At 37.7% G+C, this 24,432-nt stretch overlaps 4 protein-coding genes across 4 annotated transcripts; 1 reads left to right on the forward strand and 3 right to left on the reverse strand.

Moving 5' to 3' along the window:
- Nucleotides 1-121: 121 nt before the first annotated feature.
- On the reverse strand, nt 122-1,871 carry spryd4 (SPRY domain containing 4). The gene is made up of 2 exons (XM_017468849.3): nt 1,693-1,871; nt 122-1,058 (listed from the first exon to the last, which is right to left on the reverse strand). Exons 1-2 carry the CDS (start codon nt 1,832-1,834, stop codon nt 517-519), a joined length of 684 nt encoding a protein of 227 aa, XP_017324338.1. The 5' UTR covers nt 1,835-1,871; the 3' UTR covers nt 122-516.
- Nucleotides 1,872-3,000: 1,129 nt separating this feature from the next.
- On the reverse strand, nt 3,001-13,378 carry porcn (porcupine O-acyltransferase). Its single transcript, XM_017467250.3, has 15 exons — nt 13,076-13,378; nt 11,210-11,361; nt 10,326-10,521; nt 10,029-10,072; nt 9,638-9,819; nt 9,416-9,546; nt 9,152-9,172; nt 7,784-7,798; nt 7,531-7,656; nt 7,318-7,418; nt 7,119-7,195; nt 6,939-7,002; nt 6,629-6,714; nt 5,337-5,447; nt 3,001-5,215 (listed from the first exon to the last, which is right to left on the reverse strand). The coding sequence occupies exons 2-15, from the start codon at nt 11,343-11,345 to the stop codon at nt 5,114-5,116; spliced, it is 1,392 nt and encodes a 463-aa protein (XP_017322739.1). The 5' UTR covers nt 11,346-11,361; nt 13,076-13,378; the 3' UTR covers nt 3,001-5,113.
- Nucleotides 13,379-14,615: 1,237 nt separating this feature from the next.
- On the forward strand, nt 14,616-21,021 carry cpt2 (carnitine palmitoyltransferase 2). Its single transcript, XM_017468232.3, has 5 exons — nt 14,616-15,137; nt 16,483-16,563; nt 16,648-16,754; nt 17,919-19,223; nt 19,736-21,021. The coding sequence occupies exons 1-5, from the start codon at nt 14,959-14,961 to the stop codon at nt 20,068-20,070; spliced, it is 2,007 nt and encodes a 668-aa protein (XP_017323721.1). The 5' UTR covers nt 14,616-14,958; the 3' UTR covers nt 20,071-21,021.
- On the reverse strand, nt 21,022-23,513 carry magoh (mago homolog, exon junction complex subunit). The gene is made up of 5 exons (NM_001200637.1): nt 23,333-23,513; nt 22,865-22,923; nt 22,676-22,786; nt 22,469-22,551; nt 21,022-21,238 (listed from the first exon to the last, which is right to left on the reverse strand). The coding sequence occupies exons 1-5, from the start codon at nt 23,421-23,423 to the stop codon at nt 21,139-21,141; spliced, it is 444 nt and encodes a 147-aa protein (NP_001187566.1). The 5' UTR covers nt 23,424-23,513; the 3' UTR covers nt 21,022-21,138.
- Between the last annotated feature and the right edge of the window lie 919 nt (nt 23,514-24,432).

The raw sequence follows: 24,432 nt of genomic DNA on the forward strand, positions 1-24,432 counted from the left end.
TACAAATCAAATTCTGATTGACCAAACACAAGTTTGTACTCATTACAGTAACGATGAGACCTTAAGTGTCTAATGTAATACATATATTTTAAAGTAGAGCAAATGAAATATAAAATAAAGATCACTGCCACACAGTCTCTTTTATTGAGCACACATCATGAAAATGCACACAGAGATAGCATGAGTAGAGAGATATGAACGTATGTACATTGCCATACATTATCTTCAGGAATCAGTAGAAGATGTAAGAGTTTTGCTGAACCCAGTGTATAACAGCATATAAATGTTGATACACGATACATGCATTAATGTGCCAAATAATGTTTCATTAATATGCACAATCAGTCCCATGGCTCATCAGTATTTATTATCCCAACAAGGTTTATTTGGAGATCTGCTTAGACTCTCAGTTAACTCTGAATATTCCAGGGACATGAGGTACTGCATTTTACTTGGTACATAGACATTGCTTATTGCTATGTTGATCCAAAAAAGGTTGGAGGAGGAGTGTGTACTCTAATTAAGCCCTGATGGCACCTCCAACCCAGAGTGTGTGAGTATTTCGCCATCCCACAGTGCAAAAGCTGGACAGATCGGCGAGGGGAAATGAGTCTTTATCGAGTGCACCACTTTTGCAATCTGGGGATCTACTAAACTGAGCTTGCCAGCCTCAAAGTCTACCAGCAGCCCCACTCGATCTGGCTTCCCCACCAGTGACACAGGCACCTGCTTGTTGGTAGTCATGGCATACCACTTACTGTGCGTGTAGGAGAAGACCCATGAGGACGAGTTTGTGCCAATGCACTCGTCACGAGACATGGCAACTTCTGCAACACCGATGCGAAACTCCTGTGACTTTTTAACCGTGACTTCCCAGTAGTGACGTCCAGAGGTAACATGGCTGTCAGCAAACACGACGGCCCAGTCCCAAAACCGCAGAGGGGAATCCTGGACGTGGCTGGGGTCTAGGCCCAGCATTCGGTAAATCACTCCTGTGTCTTTCTTGAAGAGATCGAGACTGCTGTGGGCTGTACGCTCGTCCAGTTTGAACTGCAACTCTGACAGGTGAATAGAAATAAAACACGACAGACAATTTCAGCTTCACACTAGACACTCTGGCAGAGGAAATGAAGTCTACCATGCAGATATAACAGATTAATCATTTTGAGGTTTGGAGTCATTTCACACAGGCTTTATCAATTAAACCTGTGGTACATTTGTCATACAGTTTCAAATAAGTGTGGTGTGGACACCAGGCAAAATGCACTGTCACCCAATACATGAGCCATAGGGTCAAAAGCACGGAGTTTTGCCTTGCTTCTCATGACATTCAGCATGAAGTGACTGCATTGTCATTTGATTGTTAAGACAGGCCTCCTCTTTAGGTCAGTCTGATGTGCTGTGTGATACAGTTACAGACTTCATCTATGGTTAATTAATAGAGACGTCAATTTCAACACTGCTTATTAGCAACCGAATCCACACAAGGACGTCTTTTGGTTAAAGATAAAAAAAAATAAAAAAATAAAAAATAAAAATCAGCGGCAGAGAAAACGAAGAGCATTAAAGACGTATTTATTAAAAATGAATACTACCAACTTATCGCTTATGATCCGATGCCTGGAGTGCTCAGTAGTGACCTCTACGAGTACTTATTCGTTTACAAATCATGACAACACTTATTGTACTCACGATTTCGGTGGCTAACGGCAACATAACATCTGCAGGGAAGCGTGACTGTCGGTTGTATATTATTGAACAGGAGGGCGCCTGCGGTTCGGCCAAAACGATTGCACAAAAACAAACGAGATGACAACGCCATCTTGTTCCACATGGCCCGTGAGCTTCTCCTTCGCAGTTCTCTAGGCGAGGCACCGTAACACACTAACACGCTGCTGCCACCTACCGGACAGTCAATTGTACTACGTGCGGTACTAAAACGAAGCTTTTAGTCGCTTCTTTTGATATTCGTCGTGGACATTAGGGGCACATTTTCGCAGACAGGGTCCCCTTTAACTAAAAATACATTTCAAACGCATTTATTTTTTTGAACATTATTTACAATAATATTTGTCAGCTTAAGCATGGAGCTTTTTATTCCAGAACTTTCTATAACATCTAAAAGGTCCAAGTTGACATTATATAAATACTAACAATTGTTTATTAACTAAACCAATTTAATTCAACTGTCTAGTCAAAATGGCTAATAACTATAAGAACTAAATTTTTTTTAAATAATTTCCATAATAGTGGGTTATAATTTTTCACCATGGTTAGCATGTTTGCCTCACACCTCCAGGGTTGGAGGTTCGATTCCCACCTCCACCCTGTGTTCTGCACTTGCATGTTCTCCCTGTGCTTCAGGGGTTTCCTCCCCCAGTCCAAAGACATGTTGTAGGCTGATTGGCATTTCCAAATTGTCCGTAGTGTGTGAATGTGTGTGATTGTGCCCTGTGATCCAGGGTGTCCCTCCCCCGCCTTTATGCCCCAAGTTCTCTGGGATAGGCTCCAGGCTCCCAGGACCCTGTGTAGGATAAGTGGTACAGAAAATGGATGGATGGATCTTCACCACTGAAACTAAAAAAATTACAAAAATAAATATCATGGACCCCTGTGTTTATGCCTCATGAATGCCATTTAAGAACTACTGCCTTGCGTCACAGGTGGAAGTATCCCCTGCTAATTGAATATACATTTTAGAGTTTTCCCTGCTTCCAGATTCAGTTAATCAGATAATTAACAGCACTTCCTGAGTGAAAGTTGGTGTGTTAGAGCAAGGAAAAGAGTAAAATGTACAGGACACAGAGTGATCAGGAGCCTATGCTTTACATGACCAGAGATTCTTTTCTAATGCACCACTCTCAGCACAATGTTGACACAGTGGTGATTATCCAGCCATCAGCAGTCCTGAGGTCCAAAACTGACCCCTGATGATGGAGTCGTTTGATAAGTTTGAGTGTTTTCACCCTCCAACAAACACACAAAATATTTGTATGCAATATAAAGTCTTTATTTATTGTTTATTACCAAAAGGAGATTATAAATAAGAATGCCAATGAATACTGGATGGACAAATCATCATACAAAGATTATAAAAACACCTATAGCTTGGTAAAATGATTAAATATTAATGAGTTGATTGCTCCATTTGGCACATCTTAATATGAATCAGCTGATTGATCTAATCTACCACGATAATAAAGTTTGAACTACAACTATGCAAATAAATGAACAAACAAAACATAATGAAAAATACTAATACATGAGTGTACTTGTCACATACAGGAGGTTAGAATGGATGCAAAAGCAGATAAGAGCATTATTAAAGAGAAGCAGGCAAACAAATCCAAATTGTGATTTAAAGGAATAGTCCAAAAACAGGCAAAAGGTCAGGCGATCGGCAAATGGGTATAAACTAGGCAAGGCAAAAATAAAACGAGAAACTAGACGTGAGATCAAAACCCATGCCACGAGACACGATGAACAAAGACTTGGCATGGTGATAACACGCTATACTTCGCACTGAACATATACACATGAGGGGTTTAAATATCAAACGTAATCAAGGGTGAATACAAAACAGCTGAGACTAATGATGACTCATAAGGGAAACAACCAATGATAATACAGGGGCAGAGACAGGACATAAACCATAACAAAACACACGTCACAAGTAAACAAAGTCAATGTCACTGACAAACCCGGATGCGCGCTCCACGAGCTCGCGCTTCGGTTTTCAGAGCGCCCTGCATGGTCCAGTGCTTTTCGCGAGGTGAAATCGTGAGAATACTAAAATGCATAAGACTAAAATATTAGTACAAGAGGAATAAGAGAGATAAATTAATTAATAAGATCTGCAATAATTTATTGAATAAACATTTAAATATCTAATGAAATCCTGTAAACAGTCCAATATTATAGTAGTTTCACATTATTATGAAATACAAACTGGAATCTGCACTGGCTCATGGTCATATTAAAAATAAATCCAATATTCTTTAAATGGATAAATACAGGCTGTTGAACAATATGTGTGAAACACGGTATGATATGTGCTGTGGTTAACAGATATTTGTTTTTGTCCACTCTCCCTAAATACTAAACCTAATTCCTGCTAGATTTTTAAAATTCTCAGGTCATAAAGTCTAGCTGATGTTTGCACAGTTGGTGCATAAGTATAGATAATGCTACACGTGCTGAGCTTTGGGTTTCAATTATTGAATTATTGCACGTTTAATGTTTTTGTTTATGGTATTACCCTTTTACTTGAAACAGATTTGCATTACTGCACCAGTATTTTAAGCTATTCAAACTGTGAACTACAATTCAAACCATTACTTAACTGATTTTTTTTTACTTTGAAAATCACCCTAGTTGACCCTAAACAATATCAAAGCCAGCCAGATTGATTCCATGTCCATCTGGGAATGGGTTTTAGTGTTTCTCAAAAATCATTGGTTGAATGATATGGTTCCACTTAAGGAGGAGTGTAAATCAGTGGTAATTTTTTTTAGTTTAACTATCCAAGCACTGCTTTAAAAAAAAACAAAAAAAAAACAAACTTAAATTCCATCACCTGTGTAAAGTCAATGCAAAGTTCAAATGAGAATACTTGAATACTTTTTAAAAGTGTATATGCAATACAGTGTCCTTTGATTAAAATAATTTTGTCATCATCCAATCAGGTAGAAATATATATATATATATATATATATATATACACACATACATACATACATACATACATACACACACACACACACACACACACTATAACAATATAAATATGTACTATTACATATACACAAAAATGAATGAGATCAGTTTCAGTTTCTTGCTGCTTGCTCTTGGAAGAATGATGTGGCCTGTAAATGTGTAAAGAAACCACAGAGACACTTGTACGGTACTCAAGTGCCACAGCATCCGGACTAGAGTTGTAGTGATGATGAGATAAAGTTCGTATTTGTTAGAGGTTTTGTTCTCTAGTCCTCCAGTGCTTGAGGAATTCACAGTGAAGTCATACGGAGCTCGGCATCCACCACTTCAGATGAGAATGATAAAACATCTGTAGGTTTGTTTTTGCTCCCTGTCCATTTAATCTCTTTGTCTGTGTTTACATAATAATGCGGTATACAACCCAGAGGCCAAAGGTAAGCCAGTGACTCGTCCAGTTCAGTTCACTCCATTTATGAAAAGTATGACTGGCCATACCATCCTGTGGACCAAATTTTTTTTTTTTTAAAGTGCTCAGAGTTTGATCATTTTATGTTTGCTATATATTGCCATAGGTCATATTTGTGCTCGAAACATTCCGCTAATAAAAACAGCCCATTTACCTCATCTGGGTCTATATCATCAGCACTGGAGCCAAAGACTGAGGACAGGTAGGTGAGGTGCAGCACTGCTAGTACACTAAATGCTCCATTAATAAAATAAACCCAAAATGCCTAGAGAGAATAAGAGAGAAAATAGCAGACATGCTCATTAGTACAATCATTGTGCAGGATGTTTTGAGGACAATGAAAAAATTATGATTATAGAGTCAGAGAAGAAAAAAAATGTTCCTCCGCTGCAGTGAGTCACCATGACTAATGATCCTTTCCATAGTTTTAAAGCAAAAGCTGATTCCGGGCATTGCTATTTTTAGGCTATTATATTAGTGCAGTTAGATTCTAATAAAAAACTGCAAATAATGTGTTAAACTGCACTTCAATTAAGAGCCATACACAAGCTACAAATTACACCATCAGCTTCAATGCCTCTTGTTTACAATGTGTGAGATAATAAATCTGTGAATCATATTACACCATTTTAAAACCTTTAGACACTTGGAACATTGAACATGGAACTCTGAACTAGAGATGTGCATTGGGATGGGGATTACATTGGATCCACACACACACAAAAATCTCTTTAATGCCATGTGCAGGTGCTGAGATATGAAGAATGGCCACACTGATTAACCCGGCAGTATAAACTTGGATTTACTCATTAGTTCGGCCACTGACTCATCTTCAGTAACTACTTTATCCTGGTCATGGTTTCCGTGGTTTAAATAATTTATTGGTTTATATTTTATTAGAAGCTATTGTGGATGGATACAAAAACAAAATAACTGTAGGAGAGAGAGGGGTGAGTCAGACATAATGGACATAAGTGGGATTTAAAATATAGTCCCACATACACCTCTATTTAACCATAAAATTGATATGGAAGTTCCACAATGACTTTTCCCAATGTAGTCTAACACAATGTGCAGTTAATTGTAATTGTAAACTGAAATATTTTTAGACTAATGAAGTACATTTACCCTGCTTTCTTCACTGGCTGCATCAATATCATAGTTAACAGCTCCCCACCATAGTGACTAGAGAATTTCTTATTTGACTAGTCTACACAACTCCTAACTGAGTTACCATTAATATCTTTCATAAGTTCTATTCTGAAACACTGCTTGAAAAATTATTATTTAAATACTGTACATTTTTGTAGAACACATATTCTGTAAGTAGCTTTAAGTTTTCTTTAGAAAAGAAATACCAAAGAAAAATACCAAGAAAAGAGATACATTTATGTTACTTTGGACATAAATTGAACTTGCCAGTCTGATATTAAATCTTTGCCCCACCTTCTTATTTTGGTGTTTGCAGTCTGATGGACATCTCTTGGAAAGGACACATGCATTAAGGATGACGGACAGTCTTTTCCTCAACTCTGCAAAGATTAAGACGACAGTCAAATACTGAACATGCTACACACACACACACACATACATATACACACACAAACACATATATATATATATATATATATATATATATATATATATATATATATATATATATATATATATATATAATTGTCTGATTTTAATTGCAAATACAATAAAAAGTTTATAAATAAACAACACTATAGGTAAATATACTGTAGATACTCACCATACTCAATATATGTCATGAAGGCGAGGGTCAATAACACAGCTGCAATGTGAAAGCTTAATCCCTGAGGTATCACATTAAAATAACAGTAGGTAAGTCACAAAAGTAGAAAAATTAAATGTTGAGAACACTCGGAGGATTGTCATAGTGACATGGCCAAAGGAAGCTACAGAGACTCACATGCAGCAAAGTGCTGGTTGTGTAAGTGATGAGGATGGCCTGAAATGTCCCAAATTTGAGAGCCTTCTTGAATACATCTGAATATACAGACAAAATCATATTAAAGTTAAAACTCTAATTGCAGTTAAACACGCTACAGCAAACATGACATTATGCCATGAGCTGAAAAATCCATCATCAACTATTAACACAAACTTACAAATATTGAGCCACTGAGACATAGGCAAGTTCCAGGAAATAACACCCTCTGACACAGACCTGGGAAACTCAACATTTAGTGGGTTAACCATTGTAAGATCCCTGCAGAATCAGTAAAACAAAGAGTGGTTAATTAGGAGAGACAGGCAACAAGATGCACTTAAGCTAAAAAGCAGTGTTATTTTGTGTAGTAGTAAGTCGTGTTTGTACAAACCACTTGAGATGGTCCTTCTCGTCTGTGAAACCTGCACCTGACAGTGTGGTTGTGGTTTCACTCAGATAGCTTACAAAATAATTACTAAAATGGAAACCCATGCTGTGTTCATAGCCCATCAACAACCTGACAGGGAAAAACAGAAGACACCATAGACAGGAGAAACAATGGTTATCTGAGTTACTTAAGTCAAGATAAAGAAAGGAAACAAATCACAATTACAAATCAGAATTATACTTTAAAAATATGTTACCTTGCAACAAAACCTCTGAGAAGCAGCAGAGTGAAAGAAAAATAGACAAATTATTAGAAACGAGGAAAAACTTTAAAACAGAAGCAACCACTAAGAAACATGAGACTCACAGACTTACTATGTACTGTAAATTCTGCAGTGTCACATAACAGAAATTCAGATTAAAAAAAAATGTTATTAATTTGATTCATTTCAGAATCTATGTATATATTTAAGCATTGACTATGCCTCAAAAGACTATCCAGATTATATGGTTTATTTCCAAAAATTGGTTAAACCATTTGACCTTTACAGTTCAATTCCTTTATATAGAATTGGACATCTTAATAATACATGCAAAAATAATTAAACATAAAAAAAATAATAATTTTAAGAGTATTAATGATTTTAACCAAAATCCTGTATAGTGCTGCTGTCTCTCAGGAAACTTAATACATTTTCTCATACCATTCACCAGATTCTGTAGTGTTCACAATTGAATATGCAGTATAAATTAGAGATGCACCGATACTAAATTTCTCAGCCGATACCGATTATTCAGAGTGATATCGGCCGATACCGATAACCGATACCGATAGTTCTGCCTTTTATGCCTAATAATAATTAATTCCACAATTCTGAAAGAAATGCAAATAAAAACTTTATTCTCTATGAATAAACTTTATTTCAACAAGTTGTTTCACAGTAACTGGTCTAATAAACAGAAAACACATTACTCAAATTAACATTAACACATTAACTAAATTGTGAAGATTAAAGTAAGATTTCTTAACTTATTGAATGTTATTAATTCATATTAACAGAATTAACTGACTGAATTCTAAAAAAAAAAAAACTCCTGTTAGTCTCACATTCACTCACCACAAACAAAAGCATTTCTACTTCATCACTGAACATCAAACGGGTAATATATAATATAAATTTTTGTTATATATTAACATTAACTTGATATGAAATATGCTACTCTACAAATATATTTTTCTGTGCAATATATGCTACTTTTTTGTCAACTCATCTTTATTTAAATCTTTCAACGGTGTACTGGCGCTTTAATTCAGCGTGAGCAGCTCGAGGAGCACAGCTAAAATTAGACTCGATGCTGAAACTCCTGCTTCACTGCTGCTCACTTCTGGTGTAAAATTTTAGTAGTGCAGAGATTACAGAGCTTACAAGCGGTTTTGTCATCAATCTACACAAGAGACATCTTCTTTACACACAGCACGAAATCAGTGTATTTTCCCGCCCTCTTTTGAGTGACAGGATATAATCGTCTCTGATCATTAAACTATCGGCTGATGGCCCATGGCCGATACCGATTATCTATTGGTGCATCTCTAGTATAAAGTAAATGTAGTACAAGGAATGTACCTGTTCTTTCGCCTCTTCTTACTGGGGGAAGGACAGTAATAATAATTACATAAGATCAAATAAAGATAAGAGAAGATAAGACTGCAGTTTAATGCCTAAACACACTCTCTGTGTGTTTTACTGCTTTTATGATCTTGACCAAAAAAAACATGCACCATATAATATAGTGTAACAATGATTATGTATATGGCATGATATATGAAATGAACAAAATTCCATTTAATTATTCCATGATGTTATTGAGCAGATCTAGTATCGACTCACTTTTTTAGTAGTTTGTCTCCAAAGACAGGGATGAAGTAGGGAAAGAGGTAAGGAGCGACACAGTTGGAGATCACCAGGCATAACTGGCTCTTTATCCAGCTGCTGGCTACCTTCACCAACCAGGAGACACTCTGTTGAAGACAGGCTTGAGCTTTACAATCTGCATTTATACAGATACTGGGAGCTGTTAGGAAAGGCTTTTACTGTGATTCAGTGACTCACAAGCTCTTTGCCTTCTACGGCCTCCCTGTAGCTGCTGAAGCTGATCCAGGGCCCAAATATGACTGTTCCCACAAAGTAAATATAGCCCATAAACTCTACTGGAGACGGGACATTTTCCACTGTGCCTTTGTCCAAGTCAAAGGCAAGAGAGATCGCCTTCATGGCAACTACCATTTGGGAACCTAAGCAGACATGACAGGCATTAATAAGATTTCTATCTCAATAGAATTGATCCCAACGTAATTCATTACTATCAATTACTATAACATCACAAATGATTTTTCTATTGTTTGCTTCAAGGCTAAGTTAAAGGAAGTAATTTTGCAATTGTGACTATCACACAAAAGCACAGTCAAAAATTTGAATAGTATATTCAGTATTATAAACTGACCTCTCATTTTGTGCCAGCTGTTTGTGTCCATCATATGCAGCTCCCTGAAAAAGATTGTAGATTTCTGCTAGGCAATGTGTAGACATATGTGTTCAATATAGCTGCAGTTTACTGGTCACTGCAGAATTATTTAAGAAAATATATAATATATAAACATCCTAAAAAATATGGTGTTGTCTATAGAAAAAGTAGAGAGGCTATTATGGTACAGTAAGGAGCATCCTTTAGTTATCATAAAATGTAAACTGTACATTTCCTATAACAGAAATGCATGTAAATATTTTGCATGTCACACACCCCAGCAGGAGGTAGATGAGGACTGTGATTGAAAGGAAGGGGCCACGAGTGCTGGAGTGGCGGCACAGGAAGAGGATGAGGTAGCAGAGAAGACTGAGCAGCACCACCCACACCATGTGCAACCCAAAGAACAGGTAGAGGGTGTAAAAGCCACATGCAATTGTGCTGAGGTGCTTTATGTAAGCAGGTAGGCGACCTGTCAGTGGGGAGAAAGACATGCGCGCACACACACACACACACATACACAGGGAGAGACAGAGAGAGAGAGAGATCCCATGCTCAAGTCAGACACAGATTAAGCCAAAGTAAGCAAACAAGATATTTTGTTTAAAAAAATCATTATGAGGTGTTATTGTAATTTAGGAAATAAGCAACAGTAACCAACAATAGTAGCAATTTAAATATATATCAACAGAAGCCTACACAGGACCCTGTTTTTGGAGACAAACTGCTAATATCAACAAAACCATACTACACTGGAAAGATCCAGTTCTATAATTTAATGCTGGTGATAATAATGATGTAACCCCATTTCACACTGCTTTATAGAGAAATACATTTCACACTCACAATTGTAAAATGTATCCTTTTGGTAGACTGTTATCTGCTGTGTATATACACAGTTAATAATTTCAATGAATCAAAAGCTGTTTTGCAATCATTATGATGCCAAAACTGACAAGCAAATAATACAGAATGCTTAAGATCTGGCCACTCATTCATGGTTAATTACATTAAATGTTAGGACAGAAACATATATATCAAGAAACTGAATTATACAGGCAAAGGTGTAGGAGTCCCCCTTATACAAAATCCTGATTCAACCTCTTGATATAGGTACTGTTGCCTGTGTAAATCATCCCCACCTCAATCCATGATATTACCAATTCTCCACAGCAGTCTGCATGCTAAACACATGATCAGCAGCTGCCACACTTGCAGCAGACCCTGCTGGGCAGTTGGAAGCAAGCAGCCCAAAGGTAGCTCCTGGAAGAATTGCTGCCGGCTGAGAGCCCCCATGGCCTTCCTTCACCTGCTGAGAGAAAGATGAAATCAGTTTGATATCAATAAAAATCACTAAAACTACACATCCAACTGCTTTAATTTCCAGCAAGTTTCTTTACATGTGTAAATATCGGTATTAACATAAAAGATTCAACAACTGAGACATAAACTGAGTCCCTGTACTGCTTTAAATACTACAGTGCATCTCATCCTCATGGACTGCTCCAGATTTGTCAGTTCTTGCTGTGAGATGTTACCCCACAGCATTTCCAAATTCTTGATCACGTCTGGGGGAACACACAGTTACATGTAATTTTCCAGTGCAAGGAGGATCAGCTGTCCTTTCTGTCTCCCTGAAGCACTGTCTTAGTCGTCTTACATTACAGACATTGCAGTTTATTGCTCTGGCCACATCTGCAGTCCTCATGCCTTCCTGCAGCAGGTCTATAGCATTTTCACACAGGTGAGGAGGAACCCTAGGCGTCTTTCTTCTGGTGTTTTTCAGAGTCAGTAAAAAGGTATCTTTAGTGTCCTAAGTTATAGTAACTGTGACCTTAATTGCCTAACGTCTGTAAACTGTCATTCATTGTAAACCTTTTGATCTTTTGTTAAAAAAAATTCACAAAAAATACTCTGCTCTCATGTATATAAGACAATTGCAAGCATTAAATATGTGTGTGCACCAATTATTGACACCCTTTTAGTCAATACTTTGTGCTACCCCCCTTTGCCATGATAACAGCTCTGAGTCTTCTCCTATAATGCCTGATGAGGTTGGAGAATACATGGCAAGGGATCTGAGACCATTCCTCCATACAGAATCTCTCCAGATCCTTCAAATTTCAAGGTATATTGAATGTATTGAAATCGTTCTCTCAATCAAGCTGTTGCCATGGACATGCAATTACATGCATAACACCAGATGTGTTTACATGAGATCATCACGAGTGCCATTTCTTTGTAAACACACACAGAATCAATTCTCCCAATCATCTAAGGATGTTTTGTAAATAAAGTTAATTTCTCCTATGTATGGAGACTTTTGGAACACCCTGTACATTGCCTTTAGACCTGTCTACCAAGTCTTTGTAGGCTGAGGGACAAAAACTTTAAAATAACTGTATGCCACTCAAGAGCGGGTAGTGTTGCTCCCTCACAGCTTCATGGTCCCGGGTGCGATCCTGGGTTTTTCAGGTTTCCTCCCAAAAACATTCCGTTAGGTGGACTGGCTATACTAAATTGCTCTAGGTGTGAATGAGTGTGTATATGGATGTGTTTGTGTGCATGGTGCCCTGTAATGGACTGGTATCCCATTCAGTGTTTCCCCGGTGACCCTGACCAGGATAAAGTGGTTACTAAAGATGGATGAATGAATGTCACACATTTCCATATTACCATAGTACACCATAAACAGAATACTATATAAGCCATCACTTCATAGCTAATGTAATACGCTCACACAGAAGGAAATGAAATTCAGTGCTTGGTGTAAATAATTCTTCTGTTCCTCAATGCAGACAGCATAGCCTAGCCACATGTGGTGCAATAACCACTATCTGCTGAATTAATAAACTTGAATTCTATTTAATTAGCTATAACTGCTTCGCCAGTAAAAGTAATGTAATGTGCGTTATAAACGGAGGTGAAAAGCAGAGGATTAGCATCCTCGCTAGGAGCTCTGCTCTGTAAATGAAGCCGGAATGCACCATTCACTGGTCTAGAAAACGTGTCATATTTTGGCTTACCCAGATTTGTCACTCAGTTTTGTTTGGTCGAAGTGATGGAGAATTTCCAGTCCTGTTTCGATTTAATTTAGTGAATTATACAGCCTCACACGTTTGGTCCTGATGACGCTCGTATCCTGATGTACCTGATTTCCATTGAGGCGCTCAACTGAGGATGAGCTGCAGACCACCACGTAACCTCAGAAACCCAACATCCAATCAGCTTCAGAGCTGTTCACCACTCAACCAATCAGAACAGACGCCATGCTTCACTACATCTGCTCCAGTCTTCCCCGCTTGTGCGCGTGTGTTGAAAACCTAATGCATTTCTGAGACTTTGATTTATGACGGGTGTTCAACATTCGTCACACCGACCTAAAATTACACACTCGACTTTCACCGTCCTAAAATTAAATAGATCTGACCAAACCGCTTTGTTAAATTTTTCAATTTAAGATCAGAAATCTAATTAAGTCTAAATTTTTATGCGTGCATACTGTATAAATCCAAAGGATGTGTAGTTCCGACTCAGAATCACTTTATTTAGACAAGTACAAGGAATTGTATAGACAACCTACAGCATTCAAATATATATATATATATATATATATATATATATATATATATATATATATATATATATATATATATATATACACACACACACACACAAATATATTATTATTGTTGTTGTTGTTATTATTATTGTTAGTAGTAGTAGTAGTAGTAGTAGTAGTAGTAGTATTGTTGTTGTTATTATTATTATTTTATTATTATAGAAAATAACTGTCCACATAATTACTACCACATATTGCCCCCAAATTCTAATAATTTAAAATTCTGACATGCTATTGAAATTTCTAAAACATTATAATACAATATTAAAATCAGTGTGGTTAAAATCTATATTTATTTCCGCTTCCTAGTCGCCTAGTATATAGCAATCGGTTGTGGTAATGTAGGGCATGCTATTTAAATTATATTTCCAAAAAACTGATATAAAACACAAGGTGCAACACAACAGGATGTCAGCTGTCTCTGCCACACCTGAGTTATATATTTATTTTCAGTGTATTTATTTATGCCCTGTGTGCCAATTTAACTATGTGGATTTTTTTTAAATAGCTTTTTATTTTATTTAAAAACAGAAAAGGAAAAAGGGGGAAAGATGAAATTAATCATAATTAAGAAAATAATACTTCCATCTCAGAACTGTAATTTGCTATTAAATGCATGGGGACTTTTACTGTGGAAAAATGTTATAGAGTATTGAAGGCGTAGATTAAATTGTTCATGATTTAGAGCAATGGGGGTATCGTAAAATAGCATAAATTGTCAAATTAAACAAACTTGTATTGCATTAAACAAACACGAACATAAGTATAAAATGCAGTGAAGAAAGTAAACGAGGAGTAAACGAGATCAAAGCTAGATGTAAACTTTCAATAACAGACATCATTTTAGGGCATTATTGCTAGGGGTTAGTTTTGGACTTTTATTTCGGCGTTGGTACAGCGAATCAGATGCAGAAGCGCGGAGTGATTTTGGCTCGCGGAAGTGACGACTGGATAAGAGAAAAAAATAGAGCTGGGGATCTGTTTTATAACCAGAAAGATCCGAGTTAGTGTTAGAACTCAAGTCAGGATCTGACACCTTGTACATTGGACGGTTTTCCTATCACATAAAGTGATGGGATTAATTCATATATGACTTTACTTCCACAGATAGTAATTAGTCTGTGTGGACATTGTGGTGTTTTTAAGAACACAAAACGTCACATCTCGTCGTTTCTAAAACAACTGTAACCTCACCTTCTTTACATCTAGTGTTAACCACCAGCAGTTCGTTTTCTCGGCTGATATCGTCGTGCAAACTTTACTACTCGGCGAGCCAGCTAAACAGACATGGCATATCTTCTCTCTTTTCAACTGCAGACAACACTGAAGCCCCTGACACTGAGGACTACTTCTGCATGGTCGGCGATAACTGCATATCATCGACCATACAGCAGTAAATATGAAGGATCTGAATATTTGCACAGAAGTATTGTTCCGAGTATGCACTATCAGAAAAGCTTACCGAGGTAAGTAAAGCTTCATGGAGAAGTGCACCATACAAAGCTATTTTATTAACTGCAGTACAGTTCAGTAACAGTTCTCAATGGTGGAATGAACTTCCAACCTCAATCCGGACCGCAGAGTCTGTAACTATCTTCAAAAAACAGCTAAAGACCCACTTCTTCCGTGAACACCTAACTAACCCCTAAAACCCCAACCCCACATTATCCTTAAAAATTACTCTGTAAATAACTCAGTTTAAAGATCGTGTATGGTAACATTACTTCTTATTGTTCCCCGCTTGATATATCGCTTTGCTTGTATTTCCTCATTTGTAAATCGTTTTGGATAAAAGCGTTTGCAAAATGAATAAAATGTAAATAGCGCGGAGCACATTACAGGTTTCCTGGTTCATGTATTATGACGGTCAAGTGCTACTGTGCCATTTAGAAAAATCTAGGTGAAAGAGCACAATGTAAACTCACGGGGGGGCGAGAGTGTTACAATCTGGTGCCCTATAGAGTGGCTCAAGGATGACGTCATTTTGTACCGGAACCCGGAATTTAGCATAACACTGGTACAATGGGATTTTCCCATAAACTTTTGGATTATCGCAAAAAAAAAAAAAAAGCTATGTGATCGACAAAAGCTTACAATACTAACACGTTTTATCCATCAAGATAATGTTCACAAATGAACACAACTTTTATGAAGTTTGAAGCCTAAATACAATCGCCAGAAATACAAGCTAATCGTATGCTATAAACGAATTACACCACGGTCGCTCGACTTTAACGTAACCAGCACAAAGCTTCCGCCAACTTTTCCAAACTTGATTTAAAAACATTCTCCATAATACGGATTTACTCTGGATGAGTTTTTTTCATCCACGTTTTTGGGGAATTGTGCACAGTATACCTAAACTAGTTTATCTGCAAAGTTTTTTCCTGTTCGTCGTGATGACGTTTAATGTCCCCGACACCGTCTGTAATGCTATTTAGCACAATGTTAGCAAGCGCCTTTTTCAATACATGTAAAAGCTTAAAAAAACACGAGTGGGGGTATTACTGATGTATTTTATGTCGTAAATAAAACGGGAAAATATTTTGAGCTTGTGTTTCACTACAGACCTTTATATCAGGCTTTTAACCAAAATCCCATTCAAAAAAACCCCATTGACTTTGGGCCGATGGAACCGCAAGTGCTAAAATGCGAACTCGTTTCCGGGTTTTGGCATACGAAATGACGTCATCCCTGCACCACTCTGTTTACATGGAAAGATCAACTGAAGGATATTTTATTAAAATAAAATACACACATCCTTTTTTAACACCCATGTGATGATACTGTTTTCAATTATGTTATTGATAGATTGCCAGTTCCGAAGCTGGAGGACACAATACGGAGATATTTGGCAGCTCAGAAACCCCTGTTAAATGAAGAACAGTACAGGTAGGCAGTGAAGCCAACTAATCATATTGATATTCGTAGGTATAAAAGAGACAGTGTACGTATGTGTGAATTCTGTGTGTGCAGTAAAACAGAGAAACTGGCGCATGAATTCCAGAATGGCATTGGCAAGCAGTTACATGAGGAGCTTGTGGCTCAGGACAAAATGAACAAGCACACCAGCTATATTTCAGGTGAGAACATGCAGGCTACTCTTATTTATAAATCCCAGTCACAGTTCACAAGGATCACTGTTAACTGTTCAAGCGGGCATCATATTGAACATTTTCTCTACTAGTTAATATGATAAATTTACAATACTTTTGGGAAAGAGCGGCTTGATTTATTTTGGGAAAGCATAATTGAAATAAAATGTACAAAACACATAATACAAAACAAGACACATAATTCAGTGTACCTCTGTCTTGGTTACACAGGTTTACCTTGCACATTTACAGTCTTTTAAGATTATTACCTGTCACACTGTATGAGATGATCCAAATAAAATCTTGAATTCTGTAACAGACTGTGAGGTAATGTTTTCCATGTTAGATTATATGATAATGGTCTTTGAACAATAGATTTGTGATTAAAAGAAAATTGCTATGAACTGCTTGCGTCATAAATCAGTGCAATCCGGGGTCTTGTAGAAAACGGGCTTGCAACAGAAACATTCTTCAAAGTGAGCTTGAAACCATAAGGTTATTTTTCTATCCTTAGCATTTTTCATTTATGTTTCACTATTGCCACTGCTATATTTGTAGCTGTCCTGGCATCATATATGGTCCTCCTATTGGTGGTGTTTAGACCAGCATCAAAGTAGCGGTCCCACACTGAGATTTAAATTTCTGACACTGCCAGAGCTTACTCACCAATGGCACTAATGCTGTGTTTGACTGAACTCATAACTTGGAATTTCCAATCTTAACTAAACTAAGGAAAATGTCCTCTCAACTTGGAATTCCTATTCAGAAAGTCAATAGTACTTTAGATCAATCAACATAGATACATTAATTGGTTAAATCAATAATACTGGTTATACAGTTCACTGTCTTGAGAAAGTAAATACATAAACTCATGATTACTAATGTTAGCTGGCTACCTTGTTGCTAACAAAACACACTTTCATGGAGGTGTCCATGTTTTTCCCCCATTTTGTCGGTAGAAAATGAGACTTCCTAGTCCAGACTTTCTACTTCTGAGTTGAGACAAATGCAGCACTAAGCGGCCATGACCACAGCACATCACACACAAATTGTACATTATAAACCTGATTCTACAGTGAAATACACATTAAATTAAGCTTCTGTCCTACTTGTGTACAAAAAAAAACAAAACTTTTTTTTTTGTTTTACCAGGTCCGTGGTTTGACATGTACCTATCTGCACGCGAGTCTGTGGTCTTGAACTTTAATCCTTTTATGTCATTCAACCCTGACCCCAAACCTGAGTATAATAACCAGCTTCTTCGGTCTGCTAACATGGTGTGTTCTGCGGTTCGGTTTATGAAGACCCTACGTGCTGGTCTCCTTGAACCAGAGGTGTTCCACCTAAACCCTGCCAAGAGCAACACTGATACCTTCAAGAAGTTCATCCGATGGGTGCCCTCCTCTATCTCATGGTTTGGAGCCTATATGGTGAATGCCTATCCCCTGGATATGTCTCAGTACTTCCGTCTCTTCAACTCTACACGGATCCCCAGACCCAAGCGGGATGAGCTCTTCACAGACCAGAAAGGTCGCCATGTGCTTGTCATGAGAAGAGGAAATATGTATACATTTGATGCAGTGGATAGGGATGGTAATCTAGTGAAACCCACAGAAATCCTTTCACACCTCAAATACATCCTTGCAGACACAAAACCAGCTCCTGCTTTTCCTCTGGGTGTTCTGACGAGCGAGAACAGGGACGTATGGGCTGCACTAAGAGAGAAGCTTCTACAGGCAGGGAATGGTGAGGCTCTGGGTTTAGTGGACAGTGCTCTGTTCTGCCTGTGTCTTGATGAGGAGGAAATGTGTGATCATGTACACATCTCCCACAATATGCTTCATGGGGACGGCTGCAACCGATGGTATGACAAGTCATTTAGTATCATCCTGGCCAAAGATGGACAAGCAGCCATTAATTTTGAACACTCTTGGGGTGATGGTGTTGCTGTCCTCCGATTCCAAAATGAAGTATTCAAAGACACCACAGAGACACCACAGATGAATCCTGGCACCCAACCTGCTGCTGTAGATTCAGCTTCTGCTGTCCAGAGGATAGAATTCAAGCTAAATCCTGAACTAGAACAAGGAATAAGAAAAGCCAAAGAGAACTTCCAGGCTGCTGTCTCGAAGCTTACCATTGATGCCATGGAGTTCAAGCAAGGGGGGAAAGAGCAGCTGAAGAAGAAGAAGCTCAGCCCTGATGCCATTGCACAGCTGGCTTTCCAGATGGGATTCCTGCGGCAGTATGGGCAGACCGTAGCTACATACGAGTCCTGCAGCACTGCAGCTTTCAAACATGGCCGCACAGAGACCATCCGGCCTGCCAGTATATACACACAGCGCTGTGCCAAAGCCTTTGTTCAACAGCCTGGTCAGCATAGTGTGAAGCAGCTCATAGTTTTGTTGGATGCCTGCTCCAAATACCATGGGCAGCTCACAAAGGAGGCAGCCATGGGTGAGTGCCATCAGTACTGTTATTTGTTTTTGTTTTTTAACATGGCCTTGTCGACTTGCCCTCTGAAGCCATCTTAATGGCTGCTCTCTTACTGTATTAGCTCAGTGGAGGTTTGTTAGATGACCCTTTGGAGGGGTGACCTATCAGGCTCACATAAATGTAGACATACAGAACTTGAATTCATTGCAACTGAAAAAAAATGGTGTTTTATAAGCAAGAGCAATGAAATACTGTCATATTGAGGGCAAGGATGTTCCTATTTAAAAATCTGATCCTTGTTGCTCCAGTCCTATGGTTCAGCAAATAGCCAGTCTGTAATGTAGATGATGAGAAAGTTAACTGGGGCAGCTCAAAAACATATTGGAACTGTCCGATATGTGTAGGATATCAGGCAGGTCATCTATTACATCAGATCTAAATTTGTTTGGGAAAAAATAAAAAGTTTCAGTGTTGTTAATGTCCACCCCTCACTGATCTTAAATTTTCTGTAACCTTTCTATCTTTCCAACTAGGACAAGGATTTGACCGGCATCTTTTTGCCTTACGTTACCTGGTAAATTCTAAAGGAATGCCTATGCCGAGTTTGTACCAGGATCCAGCTTATGTAGCCATAAACCACAACATCCTGTCCACCAGCACACTCACTAGCCCTGCTGTCAGTTTGGGTGGCTTTGCCCCGGTGGTCCCAGATGGCTTTGGAGTGGGCTATGGCATCCATGACGACTGGATCGGTTGCAACGTTTCCAGCTACCCCGCCAGGAACGTACATGAATTTCTCAGATGTGTTCAGAAGTCTCTGGAGGACATATTTACGGTTCTTGAAGGAAAGCCAATACAATCCAGCTAAGTATACAAGAATAATGATGGGTTTTGAGGAATCATGAAAATGACTCATGTAGAGTGCTCAGAGGTTAATGTTTTCATCAACATATAGTTCTTTGTCTGCAGTTATTGGAGTAGATCAGCTCCTCTGGACTTTCAGTTCTGCCAAATAATCTATTAATAATTTCTGCAGAGTTTTACAGGACAAATGAATGTTCAATGTTCATTTTGGGATGTGTACACTATCTAAATCTGTAGCTGTAAATGAAATGATTTCAGTGTTTTTGTGACTGGTGCATCCAAAAATGCTTGATTTTGCTGTAGCTGTTTTCAAAATCTGCTAAACAATTTGCAGTTTTTTCTTATTTTTTGCAGAAAACTACTTGAATTGGCAAAATTGCAACTGCACAAAATTGTTTTACACGGTCTTTTGCAGTGATGGTTGTTTGTAAATGAGCCCTTTTAGCTGTACTCAAGGTCTACGAACGTGAATAGAAGGCTTTGGGTGAATGCATGTTGTCACATAACACATCTTGGCCCAAATCTGCAGTAATTTAAGTTGCAAGCTCCCGCGAATATTGTAGTTTCCTTGATTGTGTTCATTTCTGCGATCGCAAAATCCTGGAGGGATTGACAAGAATCCCAACTAATTAAGTTCATTATTTAAAATATCATTCTATACAGTACATGTGCAAAGTTTTGATTTGCTTCAAGTCCCTCAACGTGTCTTGGTCCAGCCTGTTAATGTAAATTAGTTTAATTGTGAATATTTTACTGCCAAGTCTGACCTAGAGGAATGATGCTTTTTTTTATTTTTTTTTATTAACTTTTAAATTAACTTTCAGGTGCTGTTTTTGGTTTAGCAAGAGCAGAGAGATATACAACAGTGAATACCTTTTGCTCTTACCTGACCAGGATGCTTGTGCATTTAAGGTAGCAGTGACAATTTTTCACATTAAAACACTGAAATGTTTCATACTTCTGAAACAGTGTTTTATTTAAAAAAGGAAAACAGCAGACAAGCCAGAAATTACTGTACAAAATGTTGAAAGGTTAAACAAACTAAATTAACTGTCTGTAGAAACTGCTGAATTTAGATCGGCTTAATCTTAAAATGGAGGCCGATGAGACTGAAGACGAGACACTTGAGATCCTGTACCAGGTAGTAGAACACTCTGAGGCCTTCTGGATCCCTGCGAGAGAAGAAAACCACAAATATTTAATTATGATTATTAAATATGTAGTGCTTCAAAATGTAAAATGCTGCATCACATTCAGTTCCTAATGAGTTTACATGGGTGTATGAGGTTCCAATTAGGTGCTTCTCATGTAGCAACATTTCAATCATTTAATCAAATCATTTTCATATTCTGTCATTTCCATGCACAAAGACCCACGTAATTTCACTCTTAATTTGATCACTATGTGAACAGGAGGTGCAGGGGTAGTTCAATACTTGGTTAAATGTTTGAGGTGCCAGTATTTGAATACAAAAAAAAAACCACCTTTTTGCATGTTTGTTATGCCCCATGTCCAGCACTAACTTGCCCACCAAGATAGGTGATGCATTGGGACCAAAAGAAAATTAAATCTCAGCAGTTAGCGGCTTTTACTCTTCTGCATACAGGTGGTCAGATAAGAAACTTGTACAAAAAAACAAACAAACCACATATCCAATAATGTTTAGTACAAAAGATTCATAGTACAAAAGATTCATATTACAACAGACACAGCAGATAGTTACACTTTACACTAAAAGCAGCAACGCTACATACACAGCACACTGCAACCAACCTCCCTTTTACACCAGTCGCAGCTCTCACTTGGAGCATTTATGGGTCTTTTTTTTTTTTTAAATTACAAGTAGTGGCACAAACCATCGGAATATTATAAACATGCTTTTGCTTTGCATGATATCACTGCGAACTTTAACAAAATTTGAGTTTAAGCTAATGCTTGAATGTGTGCTGCTGCATGAAGTCTACAGGCTGATATAAAATGTAGAATGTAAAATGTGCATTTAATTCTGTTTTTTTTCCTTAATCTATACAACATCTGCCAAACACAAACATGCATGCCACCACTGCCAGGGGAAAGTGTAATGGGGGGGGGGAATCATACTTCATTAGGCCACATTAAAGACCATTTTCCCAATCCTAGAAGTTAACCAAACACCCATACATTACCTCTTATGGATGTTAAGCAAATTAGCCAGAAGTTATAAGTCTGCTATGTAAATAGCTGGGCTCAGAAAATAAATAAAAACCATATATGGGCTTTGGCCAAGTGTTATTACAGATTTTGTTTAAAACAAAAAATATATGCATATCATTTATTAGTAGGTACGCTTATCACGGTCCCAGAGTGTGGAGATGTACAGGTCACACACAGTAACTAACTACACACTGATGAACTATACTCACTTAGACTGGTTGACATCGATCAGAGACCCAATTTTGGAAGTTGTGAATGAGATATGTTCGTCACCAATGACAATCTCCAGTTCCTAGAGGAGAAAAATAATGTTGAAATCAGTGGTTTTCCAAAACATTCCCTGTCCCAAAACAAATGACATTCTCCTCTCTTCGCACAGTAAATACAGAGAAAGAGTACAAAAACCTAGTACACACCTGTCTGCCCACCCTGTCAGGAGGAGGCCACAGTGCATCGTCTTCCTTCGTGATTTCACTGTCGTCAATGATCCTCTTCAGTTCCTCCATCACGCTCTTGTGAACGTACGCCTAAAACCAAACACATGTTAAAAAGCACTGCTTTGACACAGAATCTGGTAGAAAACATGTACATGAGAAATGCTTTACCTCTTTCCTGATCATGACGTCATTTTTGTAGTTACTGTTGTTCGCGTATCTCAGCTTCCCTGCATTAAAAAAAAAACAGCACTACTGGTGTGATTTATTATAAACAGTAGTGAAATCTATAATACATTAAGTCTAAAACAAAGGTAAACAACCTCTTATTATGTAATATTACAATATCACAGTGCAGCTAAACCAGTTTAAACAGCAGGACCATGGCGCGTTTAACACAAGCTACAACTGGAGTTAGCACTACCTGGCCAATCATTTTAACAACTACGGCGCATTTTGCTCGAAATATCCTCAAAATATAAACACAAATGCGCTCTCACACAACAAGAATTACTGAATACATCACACCTCATTAAGTCGACCTGTAAAAACATTTTAAGGCATTCTAAGCGAGAAAGCAATTAGCAATGTTAGCTAGCTAGTTGTGTAGCTAGCAAGTTTACATGGCGCCGTACTTACCGTCCGGCCTGAATTCAAACTCCAGAAACTCGTGACCGAATTTCCCTTTATGTCCCACGTAATATCGTAAATAAAAGTCGTTCGTGGACATAACTGCGCAAATACAAGCGACAAAATATCCGGCGTATATATAGCTATATTATCTTAGCACCTTTCCCTGAACAAACGGCTCAAACCTTCTCGCCACCGATTAGCAAGTCACATACGCGCTTACAAGAAGCGCCGCGTAATGACGTCAGGATGGTCGCATTTTGATGATGCGCGAAACGCGCTTGCAATGACTATTGCCTACCACACGATGATGGCAACGTTGAAAAAAATCGACTCATACAATACAACGTATAGTACAAAAATTTTTATTTAATTGTCCATCTTATCTCTGTTTATTCGTTTATTTAAATTGCAGTACACTGTGGAACACTGAGACGATTACAAAGAAGTGCAAACGCATGACCCAACTTATCTCTCATGATTTATCTAATAGTGTCCATTATCTATCTCTTATCTTTTAACTTGCATTGCTATCATACCTGGTCCATAAAATAATAATAATAATAATAATAATAATAATAATAATAATAATAATAATAATAATAATAATAAAAAGTTTACAAGCTTCTTAACTTTCTGAATCATTACATCTCCAGTTTGATGACATCGACAAGTATACATACAGTTGTACATATTCTGAAAAAAAAAAAGCACACAAATATGTCAAAGAATGCATTTCCCAAGAACAACTAACAAAAAGTTATAGCACAGAAATTGATTACCCCATAATGAAATCAAACTGAAATAAAATTATTCTCTGGTCTGCATAATTTGAAATAAAAATGCAAAGTGGTGAAATTGAAACTGTTATAAGGCATATTGCAATTTATTACAGCTGGTGTCTGAGAGACTTCACCGATTCAACCACAGGTATGTGTTTTTTGCATTAGTACTTGTGAGTAGAAGCAGCACAGTCCACCAGGAGGCAGTTGCAAATTCATGATTAATATCAGAACATACTGATTTGTGTCATGACATTAAAGTTTATACATAAAACATAAACAATGTCAAAAGAACATTTATTTACACAACTTGTATTTAATGGGGAC

The sequence above is a fragment of the Ictalurus punctatus genome, chromosome 5 (genome assembly GCF_001660625.3).
Source record: "Ictalurus punctatus breed USDA103 chromosome 5, Coco_2.0, whole genome shotgun sequence".
Classification (NCBI taxonomy): domain Eukaryota; kingdom Metazoa; phylum Chordata; class Actinopteri; order Siluriformes; family Ictaluridae; genus Ictalurus; species Ictalurus punctatus.